Consider the following 17,977-nt stretch of genomic DNA (forward strand, 5'->3'; position numbering starts at 1 on the left):
ATACGCGGATGTGTTGCGGGAAAAAACGCGCAGAAAAACCAGCAGACACCCCTTATTGTAAACCCAACCCCTAGAGAACTGCCCATTCCTTGGAGAACAGCTTAAAAACCAACACCCAGACTCCGTTTTGTCCCTCTTGCTTGTGCGAGCACCGTTAAATTATTCTGGCAACATGCTTTCACCCGGTGAGCAGATGTCTTTGTGGGCATGGTTGATCCATGTACCTTTTTTCGGGCGCTTCTCCAGCGTGACTTTATTTTAGTCACTGCAAAAAAATTCACAAGAGGAATTCATTACTACAGATTTTGCATTCTTACATCCTGCATTGGCAAGAAATACTACCTATCTCCCTTTACAAATTTGCCTGTGAAGCTCTGTGCTGTGTGTTGGGACGTCTCCTACCATGCCTACTTCCTGTAGTCATAGCAACCAGTGACTCCATCTGCAGCTGCACTGCGGATGTACTGCGTGAAAAAACGCACCGATTCACTTGTATTGGAGGCTTCACGCGCAGAATCCAACCCAAATTAGAACAGGTCGCAGATTTTTTCACGCGCGTGAAAAAACGCGATACAAATCCGTCCGTCTGGGGACAACTGCGGATCCTCATAGGAGTATATTGGCTGCGGTCTGGGGCAGATAATGTGCCTAAAATAACGCGCTGGAAATTCCGTTCGTGTGCAGGCACCCTAAGAAAAGTGCAGCTGCCAAGAATAAGTTTGATTCAAGCTCTCGCTTTTCCAGAAATCGGACTGGTTGTTGTGATGGCAGCAGCTCCACTTGTTGCTTAAGGACAATGCTTGAGGCACTGATTGATGGATGTTGACTTGTAAAACCCAGTGAATCCATCTGGAGAACATTACCTGCTACACCGAACCTGAATGTTCTGTATCTGCAGCACAGAGGGTTTACTATCTGTAACCAACTCGTGAAACCATTATCCATCTGAAATAGTACAGAGTCGAGCTGCTGTGCACATTGGGAGACTGAATAATAAATTGTAGACCTACTTAAGAGACAATATATGGCTCCACTATCTAAGAACCGAATGCGGGTGATTGTAAAACACATGATTTGCATTCAACAAATGTTTTTACATATAGATTAAAAAGAGGAAAAGCAGGCGGTGTGAAATCAAATGGTGAACTGTTGATGTTTCTTCCACCAATCTATCAATCTCAGGATAGGCAGATGATACAAGCTTGCTGGCAGAAAGTCCGGAAGGTCGTGAACAACTGATACTAAAAGTTAAACAAGGAAGATAAAAAGCAGGCCTATACTTGAATATGAAGAAGACTAAGATCGTGACAACAGCCGCTAACGGTACAAGAAAAATATCAAAATCAAGAATGAAGAATTCAAAGCAACTCAAGACTTTATCTGTCTCGGATCGAAAATCGACCACAATGGAGAATCAAGAACCAAAATGAAACAATAAATCACACTAGACCGCAGCAAAATGTTAAGTATGGGTAAGATCTGGAAAAACAAAGCCAGAAGCATCGCAACGAAATGCAAAATGCTCAAAGCAATCATCTTCCCAATTACAATCTCCGACTGCGAGAATTGGACACTGAAGACAATGGACCAGAGGAAGAGTAAGTGATCAGTGGCAAAAGAAGACCTGGCCACCAAAGAACATGCTGGATTGATACTATCAAAGCCGACATCAACATGGAAATGATCAAACTGAAAGAAGGCATACAAAACAGAACTGTAGAGCGGGCTGATCCATAAAGTGTCCGAGAGTCGCCCCGACTAAATGGATAAAGATAGAAACTAAAAGCAGGAAAAAAGGCTAAAAACACGCCTCTTGCGGTGTTTGTTTGTCTGATCTGTCTCAAAAAATGCATATATGTCTAAAAATTGCCATTAAACAACTTGAAACGACTGACTGGATACTTTAATTGTTCAATTGTAGAGCAGAGACGCCTATACTTTCAGTGGCATACGGTATGCCCCATCAGATGCTGTATTTCCCCTAAAAGCACTGCTTCCAGATGAGAATCTCTCACACATATGGCACTCAGTGTATACAGCTGCACACTTACAGTAGTGTAGATGCGGCAAGGAGCCCAACCACGTTGGATACAATGCTAAGAGATGTGTACACAAAATTAGTTTTATTTTGTTATAGGTTTAACATCGTAACATTGTCTTCATTCAGCCTAACATACAATGTCCATCCAGTTCAGCCTGTTTCCACCCCCCCCCCCCCCCCTCATCACCTCCATCTTGTTGATCCAAAGGAGGGCAAAAAAAACCCCAACAAGCCAATTTAGCTCAGGTGTGGGGCTAGTGGTAAGAAATAAAATAAAACATTAATAACTATTAAATGTAACCTGTTGCAACTCTATACTGACTGTGATCCTCTTAGCACTCTATGCTAGAAGTAAATACCTATTTCTCAAGTATACTCAGTTAACAAGAAATATCAGATTTTCAGTATTATGTTATACAGTAAATACAAAATCACACCAGTTTCTGAAATGTTTTGGTACCCATCTGGCCGTCGTGAATCTGGCACAGTCCATGCTTCCGCTGCCCCTTCTGAAGAATGTGTGCACACAACAATTGGAGACCGGTCTCTCCTAGTTCTAAGTGTTGGCACTGTTGGCAGAGGAAGATTTGCACAAATCCACTGCAAGCTAAAGTTGGTTGAGGAACTCAATCCTACTCTCTGGGGGATCACCCGGAGCTCCCAGTTATTAAGCAGATGTCTCACCTATGTAGCGGCAGCGAAGTTACAGCACCCACAGTTCTGAGCCGTGGTCATTGAGAGGGTAGTCTTTTACAGCAGCAGACAGTATTCCCAGATCAGCAGCACATCAGTTTCTCCAACAACACAGAAGAGCTGTCCCACAAGTCATCAGTGGACAGAAGGCTCCAGAACCACAAGCAGACCCTTTTATATCCTCCCAAGCAGTCTAGCAGAACCTTCCAGCAGGTTCCTTAGATTACCATTGCTCATTCACCTCTATTGAAGAAAGCTTTTCTTTGTTTTGAGTTTCCTCTTGTATGCAAACCTGGTACTGCAGTCTCTCATATCAACAGGAATAGAGGGAATCTGACACACACAGCCTCTTCCATCCCATAAACATAGTTACTGGTCAAATATAGATTGTCCTCAATATACAGTCTCTCTAGCTCCCCATACTCTGCATCCCCAATCTCTCTATACAGACACATCATACATTTTAATGTAAGATAGAGGCAGAAGGTAAAGGTAAAATTCTGTACTCATCTAAATGTGTCACATAATTGCTCTTCCAGGATATCCTCATATTTTTAGTGTGCTGGTCCGCACTGCCTTAAAAGTATATACTATATATACAATGCTGCAACATCTTGCTGATGTTTTGGGGAGTAGAATTTAACATTTGGACTAATGGAGGGCAACTTTCTCATTTATCATTTATCTGTAATCCTTTGGGAAACCACCAAAATGATTTGTGTCCCAGAGAAAGCCCACCTAAAAGTAGTGATAAGCAAACTTTTCAAAGTTTCAGCTTGGCAGGTTTAGCGAATGTAGACAAACGTTTGGTTCAGTCTAATTTAGTTCAAACCAAATCTTCACAGATACCTCTAAAAATGGTGTAGAACATTGTCTAACAGCTATTCAACAGAGGGTGAAAGGGATGAAAAGGAAATACATGGTAACACAGTATGTAAGGCTGAAAAAAGACACGTCCATCCAGTTCAGTCTATTAACCCCCCTTCCTTCCCCAATGGCAATCGAGCGGAAGGCAGAAAAAATCCTCAATGAGGTATAAGCCAATTTTCCTCATTTAAAAGGAAAAAATTCCTTCACGACTCCAAGTCTGGAAATCAGAATAGTCACCGGATCACCGACCCTTCTGAAGTAGTCAGTGACGATAACATGTAATACTGTATGACACAAGGAAGGCATCTAGACCCTTCTTGTACTCTGTCTACAATATTCCATGTGTGGTCTGACCAGTGACTTGTAAAGAGGAAGAACAATGTTCCTGTCATGCGCCCATAGACCTCTTTTGATGCACCCCATGATCCTATTTGCCTTGGCAGCAGCTGCCTGACACTGGTTGCTCTAGTTAAGTTTACAGTTAACTAAAATCTACAAGTCTTTTACCATATCAGTGTCGGGCCTTATTCACACGAGCGTGTTTATGTGCATACATAGGTGCGCAGAAAACCACATGCCCACGTACGTGGAAAAACAGGGGTGAATGCAAGTCCATGCACCATTGCTTTCAATGGGGCCACCACTGCTGGCAACCCCTGCAGTGATTTTTTTTGGTGAAGGGCTTTAACTATAAGCCCTTCCCTGAAAATCATCCCTGGTTTGTGTAAAAAATACAAAAAACATATACTCACCTCTCTGCTGAGAGCTGCCTGTGATTGGCTGAGCACTGTGAGCAATCACATTCAGCGCTCAGCTGTCATTCAATGAATAGCTGAGTGCTGCCTGTGACTGGCTGAGCACTCAGACAATTAGATACAGCCCTTTCAGCAGGCAGGAATTTTAAATCCCCCAATTTATCCAGATCTATTTGCAACAGCATACTGTCCTATCTTGTTTTAAAGGGGTTTTCCAGGAAAATACTATTAATGACCTATCATAAGGATAGGTCATCAATAGTTGATCGTCTGGGGTTCGTCGCTCAGGACCCTGATCGATCAGCTGAGCAGCTGCATGCTGTCAGTGCTGCAAATACACAGAGGTTGGAGCAGAAGTCTCCGTGCTGACCTCTGTGTAGTGGTTGGCGCTTATAACTGCAGGTACGGCTCCCATTGATTTCAATTATACGGAGGTCGGTGGGTAGGCTTCTGCTCCAACCTCTGTATATTTAGAGAAAAAATCTCTGTGCCGACCTCCCTTGACCCCCACCGCACCTCCAACACACGCGGGAAATGGCTGGTGGCCCCCTATACCATCACGAGAGAATTTTGAATCCCGTTTCCTGAACCTCGCTTGAGATGGATGATTTATGTGTAAAGCTGAATACTCTATTTAACTGTTCAGGTGTAAGAGATATTGACATCTCTTTCCCGAGCGCGTACATATGTTGGTGGTGGGGCCTCTGTGTGGGTAGTTAGAATGTTGTATATACATGAAAGGGTGTGATGGGAGGGACCTGTCCCACTGCAGAGCTGTTCAAAAGGAGTCTTCCCTCTTGAGCCAGTCTAGAACTTACTTTGTAGAAGCTGATCGGATTGGTTTGACAGGAGTGACCTCTCATAAACCCGTGCTGATATGGAGTTATACAGCTATATTCCTTTAGGTACTTCTGGATAGCATCTCTTAGAAACCCTTCAAACTTTTTACTCTCAATAGAAGATTTACCAGCCTGTAGTTTCCAGGTTCCCTTTTCGACCCCTTTTTGAATCTGAAAGGAACAGATCCCGTCACTGTAGAGTCTTTAAATATAAGAAACAAGGGCCTGTCTAACACATGATTTAATTCCCTTAGAACCCAGGAGTGTACACCATAGAGACCTGGAAATTTTTTTTATTTGAAGCTTTTTTAGGTGGCTCTGTACTTCTTCATGAGGTAAATTGGTGTTATTTAGTGGAGAGTTTACTTTATCACTCTGCATCGCACCTAAGGTTTAATAAATTTGCTTTCTCCTCATCACCCCTTACTATTTCTCTTATATTACTTATTAAAGGGCCAACACTTTCAGTATTAATCTATTTACTAATTATATAATTGAAGAACAATATTAGAAAGAAAGCTGTGCGCTCAAATAGGAGAATGGTGAAACAAGATGCACTAAAAGATGGCAAAATGTTGTTTTTCTTTTTTTACTCCACTTAGAATTTTTTTAAAGTTTTTCAGTACATTATATGGTACTTTTAAATAGCACCAATGAAAAATACAACTCGTGCCGCAAAAAACAAGCCCTCATACAGCGACGCCGATGGATAAATAAAGGAGTTACGAATTTTTTGAAGGGGGGAGGAAAAAACGAAAATGGAAAAAGAAAAAGGGGCCACGTCATTATGGGGTTAAACACTCCTCCAACCTTCTAGCCATCTCCTCTCCCAGCACAGGTGCATACTCCCCATTGAGGTGCAGCCCATTCCTATGGTAGAACCTGTAGCTAACAGCAAAGTTGGCTCAGTTCTCCAGGAGCCCAAACCCCCTCCTTCCTGCACCAACTCTGGAGCCACTTGTTTACCTCCCCAATCTCCCTCTGACTTTCTGATGTGGCAAGTTGTACAGGTTGTATTTCAGAAAATACTACTTTTGAAGTCGTTGCCCTAAGCTTACTACTTTGTTCCCTTAAAACGTTTTTAGGACCCTTCACCTACCCCCCTACCCCTACCTTTGTCATTGGTGCCAATGTGTACCATGACCACTGCATCCTCACCAAACCAGCCCAATAATCTTTCAACCCGACGCACGATGTGTTTAACTTTGTGTCAGATTGCCCTGTCTGTCCTCCTAATACCCGAGTCACCCACTACCAGCACCTAACTAGCCTGCCCTGCACTCCTATTCCCCTTCTTACTGGTTCAGACAACCCCCCCCCCCCCCCCCCCCCCCCCCCGGAAGTCAGAGGCCATATTGTGCTGCAGCAGTGCCAACCTTGTAATGGCATTCCCTTCATCTGCCAACTTCACCGTCACTCCCATACTACCATCCATCCTCACATATGCCCCAGCAAGTACCCATTTCATTTTAGTAGTTTGGCCGAGGCATACCACCGGAGGTTCAGGTTTTTGCCAAAACCAAACTATTTGCAAAGTTCAACCTGAAACAGGGTTCTACTGTTTTAGTTTGTTCAACTCTACTAAAGTCATTCATGGCATATCCTCTGGCTACACAACAAAAGCCTATGATGGCAATACCCCTTTAACGGCTCGATTTCCTCTTACTAATCCGAATGGAATTACAAAGGATAACTGTTGTTATTCCAATGCATGAACAAGGCTCTGGCATATTGTAACCTTTTCTACCAGAACACAGAAAAAAATTGTAATATTTGTAATTTGTCTTATCTGGTTGACCGTTTCAGCCAAAAAATCTGCTAATGTTCTCACTCCCTTAAATTCTTGTGGAAATCCCCATGTATTGCAGAAAGATATATTGTGGACAGGTTTTGTATAATTGGCAATGTGCAACTCTGGAGATATAGCTGGAGCGATTCAGAATCTCTACTTATTTCCAAAGTTAAGCAAAACAAAAGTTTGCGAATACTGCAGAGAATAAAGCCCCTTTTACACGAGACCTGAAGTGCCCGACACCCGTCCCAGTGAGGATTGCTACTATGCTTTCACACAGGGAATGGAGGTGGAGCGGGCTGGAGATTGTTCCAACCCGCCGGCCTGCATTCACATTAAACAGGTCGGCAGTCATAGATGAGCGACTGCCTGTTTAACCTGAACAATGCAGCGGCAGACCAACAATGGTTTTATGGTCTGCGTGAAATCTCGCTGATCGGTCTTTCACTGCCTGCATTTACACTGCACAATTATCACGCAAACCCCTCGACCTGATGAGTCATTTGTCTGGTAATCGTCCCGAGTAAAAGGGGTTTAAAGCCAGAGTGATGTACAAACCAAGTTATGACTGCCGGGTATGGTCATTCCATTACAGTGTGTTATAAAGGTGGGTCCAGGAGTGTTTGGGCAGTGACACATTTCACAGAGAACCCACCATTCCTTCTTTACGGCCCTTTCTGAAGAAGAGGCTGCATCCCCGAAATGTGTTATTTGTGCTTGGTACCATCTAAATAATAAAGAAGAAATCTGGTTAATCCCGTTGCTTTTATGCCCTTTGCATTACAAGGGTTGCGCCCATGGCCCATCATTTTCTCCTTTTTACAACTAAGCATTTCGTGATGGTAATTGGACTGGCAGCACCCTTGAATACCCTGCCTCCAGCAAGCGATTGCTCTGATTGGTTCACCAAGCGCCACACCAAACAATCCTCCGGCACTTGATTAACGAATCTCAGCCATTTATTGAATGACATTATTGAATACAGCAGTACTGAGCAGTGAATCCAGCACTGAGACGAGATAAAACATTTACTAAAATCTTTCATTTTTCTGCCCGGTGGATGTACTTGGCATGCGGGAAGCGTGCCGTGCGCATGCGCCGTGCACTACCTTTTCTTGAACTCCTGCTCTCCCGCGGCAGAGCAGAAATTCAGCTGTGGGTGTGCCGTGGATATGGACGGCTTCCATAGGCATTAAAGGGGTGGTCTCGCGAAACCAAGTGGGGTTATACACTTCCGTATGGCCATATTAATGCACTTTGTAATGTACATTGTGCATTAAATATGAGCCATACAGAAGTTATTCCACTTACCTGCTCCGTTGCTAGCGTCCTCGTCTCCATGGTTCCGTCTAAATTCGCTGGCAGCTTGCTTTTTTAGACGCGCTTGCGCAGTCCGGTCTTCTCCATTCAGCACGAGCCGCTTCAGTGTGCTCCCCGCTACAGCTCTTCTGCGCATGCGCAGACGAGCTGTCACTGCTCGGGAGCGCGCTGAAGCGGCCATTCTGCACCATCCTCTGTTAGAGGAAGGTGCAGAAACTGGAGCTGCCCAGCGGAGAAGCCCAGCCCAGCAGCCCCGAGAAGCCTCCCAGGTAAGTGATGGGTCGGGGGGGGGCTGCCGCTGCGCCGGGCTGCGCCGGGGGGGGCTGTCGCTGCGCCGGGGGGGCTGTCGCTGCGCCGGGGGGGGGCTGTCGCTGCGCCGGGGGGGGCTGCCGCTGTGATGGGGGGGCTGTCGCTGCGCCGGGGGGGCTGTCGCTGCGCCGGGGGGGGGGGGCTGCCGCTGTGATGGGGGGGCTGCCGCTGCGCCGGGGGGGGCTGCCGCTGCGCCGGGGGGGCTGTCGCTAGGCCGGGGGGGGCTGCCGCTGTGATGGGGGGGCTGTCGCTAGGCCGGGGGGGGCTGCCGCTGCGCCGGGGGGGGCTGCCGCTAGGCCGGGGGAACTAGCGCTGGGCTCCGGAACCTAGCGCTGGGCTCCGGGGCCTTCACCTGGGCTGAGGGTCTAGCGCTGGGGAGCCGGGGGCTAGCGCCGGTTACCTGCTGTCTGGTCGGCGGCTGCGGGGCGTCTGGTCGGCGGCTGCGATGCGTCCGGTTGCCATGGAGACACAGCTGGCGGCGTCTCGGGAGCGCGCACGTCGGGCTGCAGCGAGCGACGGGGAAAGAGCCGGCGGCCATCTTGAGGAAACTTTTATAAGTTGCTGAAACACTGGAACGGTAAGTACGAACCAGCTAGAAATGTCATTTACAGGGGGGCTTTGTAATGTATGTTTAATGGGGGGGACTGGGCAAAAAAAAAAATTAACTGCTTCCTCGAGACATCTCCTTTAATGGAAGCCTGCGGGAGCCATCCGTGTGGGAAACCCGCAGAAAATGGAGCATGATGCGGGTGATTTCCTGTACGTGCGATCTGCGTGGCAGGGAAAAATGACATCCGCAGGTATTTACTTATCTGCGGGTGTCCAATGCATCCCTATGAGCGCGGATCCCGTGTGCGGGACACCCGCGCGGATTTGCTAAATAGAATTGTCCAGTGCACATGAGGCCTAACTAAAGTGCCAGTACTCCAACTATCATGTTGGAGTGCACAACCTGCTCTTTAGCACAGATGGCCGATAACAGCAGGAAACCAGTTCGAAAAATTAGACCACTGAGCAGCGTCAGATGAATCCAGATTTCGGTTGCACCATGATGGGAGGGTCCGAATTTGATGCAAGCTCCATGAATGGATGAAGCTTCCTTATCAGCTGGTCAGGGCAGGTCAGTACCTCTAATCTGCGGCAACTGCAAGAAGCCACCTCGTCCGTATTGGCCAATGATGTCCTCATCTAGTGGAATCTACGCACAATGAGTTACTGCACTTCTTAATGCCAATGGGATCCAACATGCTGCAAGAAGGGCGTCTCTATAAGGTGGCCCTTCAGTGCATTTATACATTTCCAAGATGAATGACAATACAGTTCTAAGAAACAATGTCACAGAATTATCATTTTATGGTAAGTACAAGCATACATGTAGCATGCTATAATCTGACATTTAACTCATTATATCCTGTACCATGATGTGGCAAACATTAGCGTACGCTCACATGTAGCATGCTATAATCTGACATTTAACTCATTATATCCTGTACCATGATGTGGCAAACATTAGCGTACGCTCACATGCAGCATATCTGCTGTGGAATTTCTGCAGTTACTATGCAGCGGCCTACGTCACACCCAACTGTGTGGATTTTGTGCAGGTTTGCCCCTCTGCATTACAAAGGATAAAATCCGCAGCAAACATTTGCCATGCTCCTGATTTAAGACGCGATGTCTGTCAGTTCTGCTGTGGATTCTACACTGATTTTTTTCCGCACCCGTAGATCAGATTTTTTTTTAAATGTCATCCACATGGCTTGGACTATAAATGCTGCGGATTTGGCTAGTGGAAAGTCCACAGCATTTCTGCCCTGTGAGACCATGCCTTAGGTTGATTTCACACGGGCTACAAAATCCTGGCACGCTCTATACAGCCGTGATTTGCTGTTTTGTTTCCCTATGGAGCCTCCTTGTTTATTGCATCGCACGGACTTGCGATTTTCATGCGATGCGATTCTAACATTAGAAAGTCCTATTAACTTTCTTGTGAGACAATCATGGGTAGCATCACTGACGCTACAAAATCGTGTGTACATAGCGGCGATATCGCTGGCGCCCGTGTGTAAGAGGCCTAATTACATTGACGTTTAACAAATCATTGCCATTGAAACCATTGCGTTACATTTAGTTGCATCCTGGTATATACTGTGGTTAATGTCCTGTTACTACAGCAGGTATGGCAGGGAGCTGACAAGGCATTTTTACAGTAAAACTCGACATTTCAGTAACCATGGTTACATAATGTATATAAGTCTATATCCTACCATTTTTTTGTAAAATATCTTCATTCAACTTTTATTTTGCCATTTTCCCATTATATATGTTGTAGTTTATCCTCACTGACAAAGTCCCGGTAAAATTCAATGGACACCAGCGTTTTATACAACGTCTGCTCATCTAACAGCCTGCGTGTATCATCAGTCTTGTAATATACTTGCATTAAAGGGGTTTTCCAGTAAAATACTTTTGATGAACAGTCCTCAGGATAGGTCATCAATAGTTGATCGACTGAGGGCCGTCACTTGGGACCCTGTCAGCTGAGTGAGCGCATTCTGTCAGTGCCGCAACAACAGAGAGGTCGGAGCAGAAGCTTATGCGCCAACCTACGTGTAGTGGCCAGCGCTTGTAATTATTTTTTCTTGTTTTGCCACTGAAAATCAGGTTTTAAGTGCTTGCCACTAGTGGTCACCCTCCCAGCATTCCACTGCCTGTAGTTAGGCATTTGGCTTCTCTAGTAACAGGGACATGGGGACACTGCTAGTTACTACATGCAACAGAAGGGCAGGCATTCAGATGCTTCCTTACAGCTGATTGGAGTAGGGTTATGCAGGGCAGCATAGTAAGCCTGGGAGAGGAAGTCCCATCCAGTACAGTACTGGCAGAGTAGCTAGCTTAGGACATATCCCTCACCTGTAAGTGAATTGCAAACAGCAGGTCAGCATAAAAATAGGAAAATCTATATGGAAAATTGGATGCAAAGCAGTAGCCAATAAAAACCTGAGGCTTTTTGAAAACTCAGGTACGCTTTCAATCTTAGCTTTATTTTGGCCACAAACATAAGTTCTATGGTACACAGCCATATTTAGCGCATATGCAAGTGCAACACCAGAAAGTAAAACTTCTGATCATCAGAGCTCTAACTAACAGAGGTTCTTTCACCTAAACATAAAGTATAGCAGGCATCACCCAACAGTCAGGCTTCTCCACACCAGAATTGTGCATCTCCCACACTCCGACACAAACTCCCTTACATTGCAGCCTTTTGTGCCCCAGTAATGAGCGCAGTAGCCTCACCTGAGCTGACCTGGGAACAAGAGAAAACCCCGTACTGGATGAGGAGAGGAAATGATGGATCCCACTACCAACCTACCCATCATTCCAAAAACATCCAGCCCGTACCATACAATTAAAGAAAATTCTGAGCAAAAACCCCTCTTTCCTGGAATTTTCATTTCACCCTTCTTAACCATCTGGGTGACCTGTGGGTTTACAGTGGATGGAAATGATGAATCTCTGGGAAGAAGTACAAAAGTGGTTACAGAAGATTAGCTGGAAGACAAGGCCAGATGCTTTATAAACTTCTGCCTTGAACTGCTGCCTTCTCTGGAACGACACATTCAAAAAAACTATACTGGCTGGAAACCATCAACAAGCAGGTTAAGTACTTTGGTGTTAAATATAGATTATAACAAAATTATTTAGGAATTATATAAGATTATAGTAAAACCACGCAAAAAATGAGAACAATGATTTATTAAATCTACAAATATGAAATTCAGCAGTAAGGAAATCAGAGATCAGTTAAGGAAAATGTCAGAATTACATTACAAAGAGGCATTTCTGTAGGAATAAAATGTCCATATTGAGAAGTTTCAGCGTCAATTTTCTAATTTAAAGAATGTAATTGTTTTGTTTTTTAAACAAGTCTTATAAAGTAGAGCAGAGTATATAACCTTCCATCATATCTGCCAGTGGACAGTAATTAGACCGAGCCTGCAGATGTAGGAATCAAGTACTAATCTAGTTCACAATCACTGAAAAGTGATACAATTGGCCACGCCCATAATTGTTCAATGATGGAACTACATTCTGACAATAGTATACCTTTGTGGGCTTTAATTACACTGCTACTAATTACATAACAATTTCTAAAGTCCATTAATTACAGGGAAACAGACCGGCATCATACATTGTAGAACATACAATCCTATTAACAATCGGAGTCCAGTGTTAGCAGCTGAGGAATCCTCATTGGCTTAGAGGTGCCCCATGACCCTGTGACAATGGCATGTTAGCGCTTGTAGGACTTGTAACTCGGACCACGAGGGGCTCTCACCAACCAGGTAGTAGGGCGGAGTACTCTATACAAAAAGGAAGACTCGGGGTCCGGCAGGGTCCCTCCGAAATCAATACCAAAACCAACATATTTACCATACAGAGCAGACTTTAAACCGGCACCAAGTGTGAGGATTCAGGGCGCCATTCAGCCGGTAAACTTCACTAACATAATTCCGGATCACAGACTCCCTTTCAGTATTAAGGGGCAAAATCAAATAGACTTTCATATTACAGGAACCCATGTAAATCATTTGGTTTGGAAGGGGAGTATAAGGGTAGTTTTACATTTTTGACAACAACTTTGCTTGTTCCATCAATTCCATTTTTGCTATGGCTGAGAGATGAACTTCATCAGGACCATCAGCAATCCGGAGAGTCCGGAGAGATGCGTACCTACAAGCAATGGATAAAGTACAGTTATACAGAATTCACACTTCTCCTCTCACTTTTATTCACCCGTGGAACAAGCTGAAGCCGGTTACTGGAGAGTTACTTTCGTTCTTTCCATGGTCCACCCAAGAGGAAGGAAACGTACTTATAGCATCGGTCATACGCCAACGCACCTTCCTCAAACATCTCCGCTACGAAGATACGTTACTTGTCACTAAAGTCAGAGATACAAACCGTACAGTCAGCTGTTCATCACCGACAGAGAGGAAACAGGGCTAAAACAGAGGGAATAACTCGAATACAGTTAAAGGGGTACTGCAGTATTTCTAAAGCCCATTTCCTACCTCCGCCAGAGCTCTGGGCGATTCCTGTGATTTGGCTCCACCAGCGGAGCCGAACAATGAAATACCAGAGCTGCCGACCAAAGCCGAACTGCGCCCATTGACTATAATAGAGTCTGTTCGACTTCCAGCACTTTACTATGCTGCACTATTTTGTCCGAGTTTTTGCTGATTCTGCATCAGAGGTTCCGAACGGGACCTCCCACGCCGAAGTGAACGGGACCTCCCACGCCGAAGTGAACGGAACCTCCCACGCCGAAGTGAACGGAACCTCCCACGCCGAAGTGAACGAAACCTCCCACGCCGAAGTGAACGGAACCTCCCACGCCGAAGTGAACGGAACCTCCCACGCCGAAGTGAACGGAACCTCCCACGCCGAAGTGAACGGAACCTCCCACGCCGATGTGAACGGAACCTCCCACGCCGATGTGAATGAGCCCTTCCATTTATTACTCATGGAATAGTAAATATGTAGTTGTCCAATACATTGGATACAGTATGTACTTGAAATTCTGTTCATGTATCTCATCGGTGCAGCTAACCTTATGGTGGGGGGTGTCACAGGATGCATTACAGATCCAATTCGTGCTCTACACAGGCTACTGAATTGGAATAGGAGAGATAACTGTGCCGATTTTGAAATATATGATTTAGAGACTGTATGATTCCCTATTCTATATGAGAATAACTAAAACCAGCACGCCCCTTTAAGTGAAGTCATTCCCTGCAGCTGCGGTCTTTTGCATTATCATTGCCCCCAATGCGTTAGCGGTCTTCCTGCTTGTACCCACAGGGTTTGCCCTTAATCCCCAGGCTGGCCATCTGCACATCTGCTGCATATAACATGATGGAAATTGTCGGGATGTTGGTAGACAGTTGGGCTCATGTAGCGACCTGTATAGGGGGACTGCTGGAACACAGGGGCGAAACACAAAATGCTGCTGCAGAGACCGAGTTCACCTAAGGGCTCGTTAGATGAGTGGTTTTTTTAGCGCCTATGTATGCAAGAGACACAACTTTTTTGCGCACATAGGCCTGCAACAAAAAAAACCGCTCGTCTGACCGCGGCCTAAAGGGGTATCTCTCTTTTTTATAACTTAGGATGATTTATTATACACATACGAAAAAAAGAATTGATAATCAGCCTGTATTTACACGGGTGCAATATTGGTCCAAGAATCTCTGACTTATCGCGCTTGTAAACATGCAATTATTTCCTGCAACAAAAACGCATCGCTGCCCGTGTGTGAAAACTGCATTTGATTTCAATAGTGAAATAAAAAAAAAGCATCACACTTGCGAGTGCATTCTCCCCCCCCCCCCCCCCCCCCCGCCATAGAAAATAATCTCTGATATCACCCAAAAATAATGCATGCGGTGATTTTTCTATCTTGGACTCTGACCGAGAAGAAAATCACCCATTTAGAGTTTCTGTCTGTATCGCAATTGGACGGAACACATGCAAGAAAACGGTCCATGTAAATCCAGCCTCCGGCAGCCGCCTGATATAACGGGAAGGCCGAGGTTTGCAGACACTTTTTATTCAAAAAATAGGAAAAAAAACTGATTCCTGGCCCCGATGCAGATACAATAGAAGAGTATGAGTGCGGGATCAGAGGGTTTGGTGAAGTCTGTAACCAAGGAAACACAATGCATAAGGCCGGGCTCACACGAGCGTATAGGTGAAGCGCGGGTGTTGCGCGTGCAATACGCTGTACTAATCTGCCATAGGCGGCCATGATGCCGCTCACACGACTTGCACAAGAAAAATCGCGAGCATATTCTATGTTGGCACATATTACACGCATACACACCAACACAGTATATGGCTGTGGGCCTCGTGCAGTCAGTACACAATGTCACTGCGTACTGGTTGTGTGCCGCAAGTGTATATCTCGCAGCCTGCATGATGCTACACACGTTCATGTGAGCCCGGCCTAAGAGCTGTAGTCACACAACGGTAATGCATTGGAGCAGAAGTTTGCAAAGGCGTCCATAGTTATTAACTATTTAATGGCCAGTTACATTTAGATTCACCAGAGTTCCCCTTTAATACTTGGCTTTTACTCTGAGATTTGATTGCCAGAAGTTATAAGCCCAAAGCCTGATGCTGCATTGCAGATAGATTTTTGGTAACGTGGTGTGAAAGTATTGAACCATATGTTACGCAGTAGTGTTGTGTGCGTATTTGTGCCGTGTGCATAGCAAGAGGTATGTGTGCAAAAGACAGGCATTGTAGTTACATTTTACTAACAGGGTCTCGGACGCTGAGCATGCAGCTTTGTCATAATTAACCTTTGCAATGTTTTACTAAGAGAGAAGTATCACACCTGTTGTAGATTTAGAATTGTTACCTTTGTGGGGGATATGAAACTATATAACTTCTTCTATTGGTACAAAAAAACAGAAGAGCTTGGAAACATTACTTGAGTGTTTCTCATTGTGTTCTTCTCCGATGCATACAGCGGCTCCCAATGATATCTCTCTGCTCTCGGATACACATGGTAGCACATAATCCGATCCATGAGGGGTGTTGAATCTTTAACTTTTATTTATTTTTCATTCACTTTTATGACTGGGAACCATTCACCATGGCCCCCCCGAGAGCTCCAGGTTGTTGGCCACCTCCGTCAGCATAGAGTTGTCAATGTTCACAGGCCCCAGGCTTTTATCCTCTGAGTGAGCGTGCTTTTAGGGCGCTGAGGATTAAAGCCCAGCCAGCCAGGACATAAAAAGGCAATGGAGCTGTCACTAAGGGGTTAACATAGCTGACCATCAGACATGTAGGAGTAAAGGAAACCTGTTACTTTGGAACACCACTATAAACTAAGTTGTATTGCTGGTCCGGGAGCCCGCTCCCCCGTTCCTGTAGTGTACCCAACTGAAGATTGAGCGTGGTCTGGAAATCTGACTATATTCAGATCACCATTCTTGCGCTCTTCCATAGAACTCTATAGAGGTACACACGCACAGTGTTCTGAAACGTGTCAGATTAGACCACGCGCAATGTGCCGTACACCATGGGAATGGGGCAACGGCGAGTATAAAAGAATACACCCCCAGGCTCCCCGTCACCTACCTGATTAGTACCATAACTTAGTTTGTGGTGTTGTTCCAAGATGACAGGTTGCCTTCAAGAACCCCTGAAGAAGCTACACTCATAGCAAGGTGTGTACTATGTATCACATGGCGGCCATCAGACAGGTAGGATTAAGATCCCCTGAAGAAGCTACACACATAGCAAGGTGTGTACTATGTATCACATGGCGGCCATCAGACGGGTAGGATTAAGATCCCCTGAGGAAGCTACACTCATAGCAAGGTCTGTACTATGTATCACATGGCGGCCATCAGACGGGTAGGATTAAGATCCCCTGAAGAAGCTACACACATAGCAAGGTGTGTACTATGTATCACATGGCGGCCATCAGACGGGTAGGATTAAGATCCCCTGAGGAAGCTACACTCATAGCAATGTGTGTACTATGTATCACATGGCCGGCCATCAGACGGGTAGGATTAAGAACCCCTGAGGTAGCTATACTCATAGCAATGTGTGTACTATGTATCACATGGCCGGCCATCAGACGGGTAGGATTAACCCCTTAGTGACCAGGCTTTTTTGCTTTTTTCCATTTTTGTTTTTTCCTACTCCCTTTTAAAAAATCGTAGCTCCTTTATTTATCCATCGAAGTCGCTGTATGAGGGCTTGTTTTTTGCGGGACAAGTTGTATTTTTCAATGGCACTATTTATTGTACCATAAAATGTACTGAAAAACTTTTTAAAAATTCTTAGCGGAGAGAAATGGAAAAAAAACGACATTCCACCATCTTTCGGTGCGTCCTGTTTCTACGGCGCACAAACTGCAACAAAAACGACCTGATATTTTTATTCTATGGGTCAGTATGATTACTACGATACCAAACTTATATAGTATTGTTTTTGCTGTAGTACTTGTATTTTTTTGTTAAGATATTAAATTTTTTTCAATTATTTTCTGCGGTTATTTTGTGCGCACGATAACTTTATTTTTCCGTCGACTTAGTTAAGCAAGGGCTCATTTTTTGTGGGATGTCCTGTAGTTTCCGAAAGTATCAATTTGGAATACATACGACTTTTTGATCGCTTTTTATTGCGTTTTTTCTGGGAGACAGGGTAACTAAAAAAATGCATTTCTGGCATTCTTTATTTTTTTTTCGGACGACGTTCACCGTGCAGCAAAAATAATGCACTACTTTGATAGATCGGACTTTTACGGACGCGGTGATATCAAATACATATTTTT

At 45.0% G+C, this 17,977-nt stretch overlaps 1 protein-coding gene across 1 annotated transcript in view; it reads right to left on the bottom strand.

Annotated features, from left to right (window-relative positions):
* Positions 1-12,360: 12,360 nt before the first annotated feature.
* Positions 12,361-17,977, bottom strand: part of LOC136586483 (acyl-CoA dehydrogenase family member 11-like) — a 90,156-nt gene continuing 84,539 nt past the window's right edge. Inside the window, exon 13 of the mRNA XM_066584594.1 lies at positions 12,361-13,353. Within this exon, the coding sequence (XP_066440691.1) occupies positions 13,242-13,353 (112 nt within the window). The 3' untranslated portion in view covers positions 12,361-13,241. The remainder of the gene's footprint in view (positions 13,354-17,977) is intronic.

Source organism: Eleutherodactylus coqui, chromosome 12 (genome assembly GCF_035609145.1).
Source record: "Eleutherodactylus coqui strain aEleCoq1 chromosome 12, aEleCoq1.hap1, whole genome shotgun sequence".
NCBI classification, from domain to species: Eukaryota; Metazoa; Chordata; class Amphibia; order Anura; family Eleutherodactylidae; genus Eleutherodactylus; species Eleutherodactylus coqui.